Source organism: Akebia trifoliata, chromosome 2 (assembly GCF_017979445.1).
Source record: "Akebia trifoliata isolate Shusen 1 chromosome 2, ASM1797944v1, whole genome shotgun sequence".
NCBI lineage: Eukaryota > Viridiplantae > Streptophyta > Magnoliopsida > Ranunculales > Lardizabalaceae > Akebia > Akebia trifoliata.
The window spans coordinates 9,692,319-9,702,126 of NC_141376.1; the positions used below are offsets into that span (position 1 = coordinate 9,692,319).

Below are 9,808 nucleotides of genomic sequence, written 5' to 3' on the forward strand. Positions count from 1 at the left end.
GATATTCCTCGAGATATGAGTGAAAAGCATTGTTGGTTCTAAGCACAGCTCAGTGTCGAACACAGTTACTCTTGCATTGCTCTTCACAGTAATATACAAGATAAATGAAAGCAACTTGGCAAGAGGCATATGATCTATATCCCTGTACTGTAGAAAGATCCTCACCTCACTACTTGTCTAGCTAGGCATGGCTTTGATAAATTTTCTCTTGTTTTCTAGTGAGGGGAGCCTTCTATAATGGATTTGTTCCACCCATTGTTTGGAATATGTAGATCCACCAGAACTAGCTACAAACTGCTATTAGCTGCAACCCTACAAGAATTTCGTTTTCGCTAGTATGGTTGCATGTCTGCGAAGATGCTCTTTATTTTTGTTTTTAGCCCCACAACTACTTGAACCCCAATAGTTCAGATACTGTAATCTCCAGTAATTGCCTAATGCCATATAATGCTCTCTTGGGCCCCATATATGTGAGGCCCACCCATCGTATTCTGGACCTACACTTCAACATGTCAGCTTCTTTTTTTTTTTTTTTGAAAGGTCAACAGGGTTAAGGCAGACCTAGACCAGCTACAACCTTAAGAAAGGAAAACCCCTACGATCCTTATCAATGATAGAACTGAGGTTACAAGGGAGAACTCCACTATCTATTTCAGAACAATCCATAGAGTCTTGGGAGGAAGCAAGATAATCCGCTGCTTAGTTAGCTTCCCTGAAAACATGGAAGAAGGTGTACCTGTGGAAACTAGGAAGGAGCCTTCTAATGGCAATGACTAAGTGTATAACACTCCATGGAATACTCCATCGGTTGTTAAGAATATTGACAGCCAATAATGAGTCTGCTTGAACCTGAATGTTGAGGCAACCTTTTGCGATACACAACTTGAGCCCTTCAAGAATAGCTTGAATTTCGTGATAAATGATTGAGACCGGGTTCACTCGGCGAGCAATAGCAGCAATTATCATACCTTCATGGTCTCGAATGATAGCTCCAAGACCACCTCGAGATTCTGAGTATGAGCCATCAGTGTTGAGTGCCCACGTGCCAATGTCTGGTTTTGGCCATGAGCAATAAACTCTCCTCGGCTGAGAGAAGGTCGCATTAAATTCCCAAGCTTGAAGGAAGTGCCTATTGTAGTCTGTATCCTCAATCTCTATCAAGGAGTCTTCAAACTTTAACCGAATTTCTTCTTGGATCATAGAGACAATAGTGTTGTGACTATTAAATTTGTTATGAAATATCCTGTTGCACCTCTCTCTCCACAAATGATAGATGAAGGCACAGAAAATAACTCTTTTGATATCTTGAATGGTTGAGTTGCCCTTGAATTTAGATGCGGCCCACATCACCTCTTCTTCCCAATTGCCCGAGGTACGATTGTGCATACATCTTTTAAGGATTTCAGTCCATAGTTGCCTAGAATAGGAGCAGTCATAAAATAAGTGGTTCGTGTCTTCTTCATGGTTGCCACAAAGTTTGCAAGAAGCCTCAACTCTTAACCCCCAATCTTTAAGCTTTCTCAATGTTTTTAGCCTTCCTTTAAGCGCAAGCCATGCTATGAAGCTATGTCTTGGAATTCTAGCTTTATTCCAAACAAGATGGGCCCAAATGGGCGAGTTAGAGTGAGTCATGTAGTTCTTAACAGCTGAATTAATCGAGAAGGTGCCATTGGACTTTCCTTTCCAAACTACTATGTCTTCTATGCCATGATGGATGGGAACTTCATTGAGATAATGAGTAATCTCTTGGAATGAAGCTTCTCTACCTGCTGGTATTCTCCAATTGCCATTTCTAATGATGGCAGAGACCTTCGCATGAGGACCAACTCTGGAGTCGTTTTCAAAATCAGCCAAGTACTCGACTTTTAGAATGCCTAAGGGGTGCCAAGGGTCCTCCCATAGCTTAGTAGCATGGCCATTGCCTATGAGGTGAGAGATTAGAGGGCCAGCTTTCTCCCTCGCTTTGAGAATTTTCCTCCAACTCCAAGAAGCCTCTCTTGGCATATTAAAGGTCCAAAAGTTCTTGCCCTTTAGAAGGTGAGTTCTTACCCATCTGAGCCATAAGGAGTCTTTGTTGGCTGCTATCATCCAGGCATACTTGGTTATGGCAGCATGGTTCCAATCCGTTATGCTAACGATACCTAACCCACCCTCGAGATACGGCTTGCAGATCTCTTTCCAACTGACTGCGCTATTTGATTTCTGCTTGTCAGGCCCAGACCACAGGAACCGAGCACAAATCCTTTCCAACTCCTTCACAGCCTTGGATGGAAGAATAAAGCAGTTGCACCAGTAGACTTTGATGCTAAGGAGCACCGATTTGACAAGCTCTAACCTGCCAGCGTACGAGAGAAATCTCCCCTTCCAAGAAAAGATCCTCTTGGTCATTTGTTCTACAAGGGGTTGACAATGCCTGGGAGAGAGCCTAGTTGAAAGCAAGGGGAGTCCCAAATATTTAACTGGAAGCGTACCTTTTCGAACTCCTAAGATGGTGGCAATCTCATCTTCCAAGCCTCTATCTCTGCCGGCCAGAAAGATTGAGCTCTTGTCGTGGTTCACTTCCAAACCAGTGAGGTCCCTGAAATGATTTAGCACATCAAGAATGGCTCTAGCACTTTTACGGTTGGCTTTGGAGAAGATGAGAAGATCATCCGCAAAACACAAATGGGTTATGTTTTGCTTATTACATCTCGGATGGTAATCCAACAGCCCTGCCTGAACTTTCTCTTGGAACAAGGGGTTGAGAGTTTCCATGATGAGCACAAAGAGGTACGGTGATAGAGGATCCCCTTGCCTAAGTCCTCTTTTCCCTTCGAACCACCCAACAAATGAGCCATTGAAAGAGATTGTGTAAGAAACAGTAGTCACACACTTGAGGACCCAATCGATGTATCTCTGTGGGAACTTGAAAGCCGAGAGGCATGCATGGACAGCTCCCCAGTCCACAGTGTCGTATGCTTTCATAAGATCTACTTTGAGAGCTACTTTCGGGCTCGTGTTCTTCCGGTGGTAGTTCCTAACCAACTCGTGAGCAAGGAGAATGTTGTTTGCAATATTCCTACCTTTGATGAAGGCTGACTGGTTTAGCCCCACAAGTTTATGAGTGACCTGACTAATCCTGAAGGTAAGGATTTTCGAAATAATTTTGTAAATAACATTACAGCAAGAAATAGGTCTAAAATCAAAAAAACTCATAGGCATATCAACTTTAGGAATTAAGGATATGGAGGTTGCATTAGTCTCCCTCAACAAATTGCCACTACGGAAGAAGTACTTGACAGCTTCAATCAGATCTGAATTGATGATATCCCATGTTTTATGGTAGAAACATGCATTAAAGCCATCTGTCCCCGGAGCCTTGAAAGGGTCCATGCTAAATAAAGCATGATGAATTTCGCTGTCATGCACATCATCAGCAAGGAGGTTCTGGTCTGAACTATCGAGATGGCTCGTAAGGTTGAGGGCTGTCCAGCTGGAGAGATCTCCTAGACGTTGGATTGAGCATTTTTTTTTAACCATGGGCTTGATGAGTGGGTCTGTAGCCCATGATGGAAAATATTTTAATCCAATCGTCAATCAAGCTGATTTTTTGTTTTAAGGTGCGCCCAAAAGTGGTGGGCCAAATATTCAAGGTATAGAGTCAACACTGTATGGGGTGGAACTAAATGTTCTTCAAACTTTGATTTAAAAGTGAGAGAGAGAGAGATTTGCTTTTTTTTTTTACTTTTATTAATGGTACAAAAAGCTATATTTAAGTTTTGTCATTGGCTTTCCTTCCTTTGATACATATTTGGGGTTCCTCGTTTTTTCTTTTTGATCAAAATCTATAAAGTGATACTAATGAGTAAAATTGAAGAACACAAAGAAGTTTAAAAAGCCCTGCAACCTAAAGAGCTAAAAAGAACCCCTCGTCTCCCTCTAAAAGCTCTCACACTTTCACAAACGTGTCGCTAAAGTCATGCAAAGGTGGGCTCGTTTCATCCCACACGAGGAAACAGGAATTACTTATACATAAATATATGAGACTACATGTTCTTCGTACTACCAAACATTAGGTGGTCCCCTTACCATCTCTCTCGTCCATCTTAACTCATTTAATTGATTTATCAAAACAGCTGGGCTTTTACCCAATCAGGTACAGTTACCTGATCAGGACAACTCAAAAGAAATGGTAACTGAAAATGGACATATTGGTAATTAATTAGTGGGGATACAATAGATGGTGATGGCTTTGATACATTATCTGTATCTGTCTATTAATACATAAAATCTTCAATTTCCCTCTTGAGGATAAAGATGTGTTAAATATAAGACAAAGAGAAGAAGAGATCGAAACTGAAAAATGACCAAAACAGTCGTAATCTCCATTTTAGAAAACCTAGGGACAAGATAGTGACATTTGAGAGAAAAAATAAGAAGGATTCAAAATCTATAGAAAAAAAGTAAAACTGTCATCACTATTCATAGGCATAGCACATCTCACTTTTTTTTAAAATCTTAAGCCCCTCGAAAAAAAAATAAAAAATTTAATATCGCCGTCTAAGAGCCAATTTGCTTTTCTTACTCTCAATCTTCTGCAACAAACACACCAAAAACAATAAAACCACTTTTTACTTTCCATAAAAAAGGATTCTCTCTTATACATTAATTCACAACCTATCATAAATTTAAAGAAAAAAAATACAAAATATTTCTCTTCAGCCTATTAAAAATATTACTAGTGTTTCTCTTTCTCTCTCTCGAATTTGGCCCTTTTAATAATAAATAAAAATATTAAAGAGAGAGAGAGAGAACAAGGGATAACAGACGAGACTTATGTGTCTTTTGTTTCTATAACGAGAAAGGGTCGAAACGTCGAGTACTGCTTGTCTCTATTATGCGCTAGCGCTAGGTAGGTCTCTTTCTTTTATTTATTTTTAATTTTTTTAAAATCTGGCGTTCTCGAAGCCGTGCAAATCACTGACTTTATTCATCGACTTCCTCATAATGGCTACTTTAGCCAGCTGTTCAGCGGCTCTCCAAGCTGATGTTGGCGTAAGAGGCTCTCCATTCTCATCAAGAAAAACTGCTTCTCTCTCACTCGTTCTCCTCCCTTGGATTTGTTGAAGTTGTTGTTGTTCGTGATGCTGCCTGCGCCAATGTAGCTCTTTCAATTCGGCTTCCAAGCCGCGGAGATACTCATCAGAGAAGATTGTGTTCGATTGGAGTAATAGCGCACGAGCCGAAGAAAGTACATGATGCGCTCTAGATAAGTCGTTATGCTCCACTAATAGCCGAGCCTCCGCTACAGCGCGAGTAGTGAGGAAGAGATTTCTCAGCCGTTCGATCTTTGGATCCGAGGATCTAAAGGCGTGAGGGCGGGGGATTAAGAGAGTTTGTTCTTTGCTGAAGATGATCTCTTGAACCGTTGGATCTTTGTAACAGCATCGGAGGGTCATAACGTGATGGGCTCCAACTGGAGCCGTGGGAACTCTCAATTCTACTAATAACTCTCTCTCCTCCTCTGCGTAGAGATCGCCAAGCCGGACTGAACTGGATCCAACTGCTGTAGGCCGACCGGTACAGCAATAAACCGCTGTAATCTCAGCCGGCGCAGAGCCAGAAGAGAAACCAATCTGTAGTCGAAGATCTTTAACGACTACACTCAATAATCCTCCAACACATTTGGCGAATGCGTCTTCAGCTGGCTCATGACTGTGGCCGCCGTTTTTACCGAAACCAAACGCATGGACAGGAATCTCGAGGTGAGCGAAACGAGTTGACGAAGAGTTTGATGTTTGACGCCGTTGATTAGCTGAGTTTGAGCTGGTCCGCTCATCCTGACCATCTGATAGAAGCATGATACTTGCCACAGGGTTTCTGTCCCTTCGATCTTCAAGAACTTTCGTGGCTTTCCTCAGCGCATCACTAACGCTGGTTCCTTGGCTACAAACGAGCCGATCTATTATACGCCGCGCCGATCGCTGTCCCTGAGCCGTCATTCTCGTCAATGGGAGTAACCTCTTAGGATTTGCAGAGAAGGCGATAATAGAGATTCGATCGGCTGAGCCAAGCGAAGAGACAACCAATCTCATGGCGCGTTTAAGCATCTGAAGCTTTGCCCCAACCATGCTCCCGCTAACATCGAGAACAGCAACAAGATCGATCGGCGCGCGACGCGCCGAATCTAACAGCGGCCCAATTGTTCTATTTTGCGCTGGAGGTGGAGGAGCCTTCACCTTCAAGGCTACAGCGTAGGTCTCATGGTTTCTTCCAACAGATACTACAGCAGCCACTGGTAGTAATCTAACTTCAACATCTCTCGATGTTCTCAAATCTCCACCATTGATTACATCTGATTGTTTATCAGATTTGATAGAAGAAGAAGAAGAAGATGAAGGATTAGGATTCACGAAGAATCCTTGAAACTCTTCTTCGATTTCTTCTTCATCTCCATCTTCATCAACCTCTGGAATCGGATTAAACCTAGCAACAGCAGTAGGAGATAGTAGAGGCTCATCATCATCATAAACTCTTTGATCCGATCGTTTAGATTGATCCTCCTGTTTGATTTTAACATCTCGAGGCGAAGATTCTGTTCTCTTGTCTTCTTCAGAGTCTGGTTGGTTCTTGTGGAAAGCAAGTAAAGGTACTTCTCTCCAGTTCGCATGGCAGACAGGGCACACGAGTGTCCCATTCTTTCTCACGTGGGAAGCTATGCAAGGGAAGTGAAAAGCATGTGAACACTCCGCTGTGAAGATGGCTGATCCTTGACCCGTCTTCATGCTCTGTAAACAGATTCCACAGTTACTCTGCAAAAAAAAACCAAAAAAAAGGTGAAAAAAAAGTCAAATTTCTTCATCATTCTCCCAATCCAACTCACACGAGCGTAGCGTACGTTAAAAGAGGGAAAAAGCTAATCGTTCCAGAGATCGTACAAAGAGAGATTCAAATTCTAATTTCTTACTTTGGATAAACGAAGACTTGCTTTGAAGAGAGAAAATCGCGAAGGAGATCTGGGCGAAGATGGATTTGAACTCTGGAACAATCTTGGGCTCCTAATTCTGGGACTATTGTGCGCCGACTTGATTCTGGGGCTATCGTGCGCCGATGGTGCTGTTGGCACACTTGAAGTTGTTCGACATCGTAAACTTGGACTCGAAACTGGCTGAGACTGTAACCTTGGTGTTGAAGGGTTACTGTTACCTCCATTAAAAAACCCAAATTTGGTACAACTTCTTGGACTTGGGTTTTGATCTTTCTCTGTAACTGTGGTTTCTGGGTCTCGAGGGATTGATGTACAGAAGGCTCTTCGCCAACCAGTCCCCATATTCGAAACTCTCTTTCTTTACTCCTCACTTCCGCTCTCTCTCTCTCTCTTTTTAGAGAGAAAAGAATGGGTTTTGTTGTATTCGATCTTCTTCTGCCACAGAAGACAAAAGGGTAAGATTGGGCTTCTTCTGCAAAAATAATTTAAAAATTGATCCCAATCGTTCCTTCCTTCCCTCCCTCCCTAGATCTAGTGGTTTGGTTATGGTTTCCAAGTTCTAACCTTTGAAGTATATTTATATTGGTTGAAAATTTTACCTGGTTAAGGGTTGTTACGGTAACCGGTCAAGAACGTTGAGGTTTCTCTCCATGAATACGATATGGCCACCGACCCACCCCTGCAAATAAATCTTTGGCTCCACACCCACATTTAGAACACCATAAGATACACTTTCCTCTCTCGCGTCACCAAATTATCTATTTTTGTTGCCTTAGTTTCCTTTTGTGGTCATTTGGTAGAGTAAATGTGATGATCTGTTTGTTTGATTTCCGTTATATTTCAATTTCACCTACTCTCCAACTCATCATGATTTGTTTTGTATAAGAGATTAGATAATTGTGTGGACGCTGTTATTAATCACGACCGTCCTTTCATCGACTGAACACATCAGCTTGATTGAAATTTTAAGATTCTGATTTATTTATTTTATATACCCCCACCAAGTTTTGGTGAATATTTGGATACCCTTATCATTAATCTTCGAACTATTCAACCGTTGTAGTAATTTTTTTTTTTTTTAATTTGTTCAACCTCATCTTTAATACTTCCTTGCCAATCTTGCCTTTAACTCTCGTGAATTTTTTGTACTCAAAAATTTATTATCTTCTACTTCTATAGAAATTACGTTTTAACCTTTTTAAGTCTTGAATGCTGATAAGATTTTAAGATGAAGATGATGGGATTTAGGTCATTTTTCATTAATATATTATAATTATAGAAAGTCCAAGGTCAAGGGGAACAAGTCATCACTTTAAATACATAGGGACACATCAAATATTCATCAAAAGTGTAGGGATGTCTCTAAATCACTCTTAAAATTTAAAAGAAATATCAAATAGAGTTGGTGATTGACACGTTGGTTTTTTTTTATTATTTTTGACAAAGTAGTAAGAGAATCAAGAGATAATCATAAATAAAATAAGACAGAGAGAGAGAGATATTTAAAACAAGATTTGTTTGATTTAATGCCAAAGATTCACTTAACAAAAATGGCCTTGTATAAAAAAGGCAACATAGAGAAGGGACATGAACTTTGAAGTTCCAACTCATAAAAAATATTATTCCCACTAGAAGAATAAAATACAAATTCTTATTAGTATTTTTTTTATTTTTTTTTTAATTAAAAACAAATTCTTACATTATACTATTTTTACGTGGCTTGGGTTCGCTTAAAAAATATGGCTGGGAAATACACACAATCCCAATTCTGCATATGCAAAGTCCAACGGCCAAGGCTAATTAATGTCATGAATATTAATATGTATTATTGAGATACAAATAAATCGAGATTGTGTATTTCTTCTCGAGTCACTTAATATATTTGGGGATGTTGAAATTGATGAGATTTTCCCAAAAGAAAGTCTTGTCACGATTTTGCTTATCTTAAACGAAATAACTCGTTCAAGTGATCTTAATTTCCAAGGGTGTTGAGACAAAATAAGAAATCCAAGTAGAAAATCATGGTTGGTAAATGAAGCCCCGAGGTTGACAGATATGTTTAAAGTCCTTCAACCTTTTAAATATACATCTTATGAAGTGAATTTGATTAACTAACCCTAACCACATTTCTTTATCATTGATTTAACTAGCAAATTGTTAACAAGAACAACATATTTATACTATAGGGGATTGAGGATATACCTTGTGTAGGTATAATCTAGCAACTAGAGCCAATCCTTCGATAATCTTAGATATGCACGTGTTAAAGAAGTGAAATACACTAGGGACAATTCTCGAAGCATCTCTCAGGATCTCCATAGAGTAATCACAAAGGCAATATCATGTGAATAAAATCAATGGGTACGTGGCTTCTTATTCAATGCAAGGGAGTCCTAAGGGACATGTGGAAGCAAGCAGAGCATCCATCCCTAAGAGTAGCTCTTGGGATACATGCATACTGGCTACACTACACTATAAAGAAATACCTCCCTATCCCTTTACCTTTCCTTTTTTTTTTTCTTTGGGTGTGCGCGGGGCGGGGGGGGGGGGGCCTTACTAAGTTGAAGAGAAAGTGTTGTGTAGTCAATTTAACAACTACTACCTAATGTAGGCTTTACTAGCCTTTAGGTGAGTTCGAAGTTCCTCTCAAGGAGACCTAGGGGGGTAATGTTTCGTGGGAAGGGAAAGGGAGGGGAAGGGGAACCTGTTGCACGAACAACGAATTTTATCTCTTAGTGAACCTAGCAGCATGGCATTGGCTTGATGAACCTGATGCCAGCACAGGAACCCCGGTTAGCAGTTAAAAACATCCATCCTTTTTTGTTTCCATCTCTCCATTTG

At 40.5% G+C, this 9,808-nt stretch overlaps 1 protein-coding gene across 1 annotated transcript; it reads right to left on the reverse strand.

The window, feature by feature from the left end:
• Nucleotides 1-4,591: 4,591 nt before the first annotated feature.
• LOC147409411 (E3 ubiquitin-protein ligase WAV3-like) lies at nt 4,592-7,527 on the reverse strand. Its single transcript, XM_086428566.1, has 2 exons — nt 6,947-7,527; nt 4,592-6,791 (listed from the first exon to the last, which is right to left on the reverse strand). Exons 1-2 carry the CDS (start codon nt 7,307-7,309, stop codon nt 4,926-4,928), a joined length of 2,229 nt encoding a protein of 742 aa, XP_086284692.1. The 5' UTR covers nt 7,310-7,527; the 3' UTR covers nt 4,592-4,925.
• Nucleotides 7,528-9,808: the final 2,281 nt, after the last annotated feature.

Coding starts and splice junctions, on each gene's coding strand:
- LOC147409411 (XM_086428566.1), bottom strand. CDS start 7,309: ATGGGGACTGGTTGGCGAAGAGCCTTCTGTACATCAATCCCTCGAGAC. Junction 6,792..6,946: donor CAAGTCTTCGTTTATCCAAA/GTAAGAAATTAG, acceptor TTTTTTTTGCAG/AGTAACTGTGGAATCTGTTT.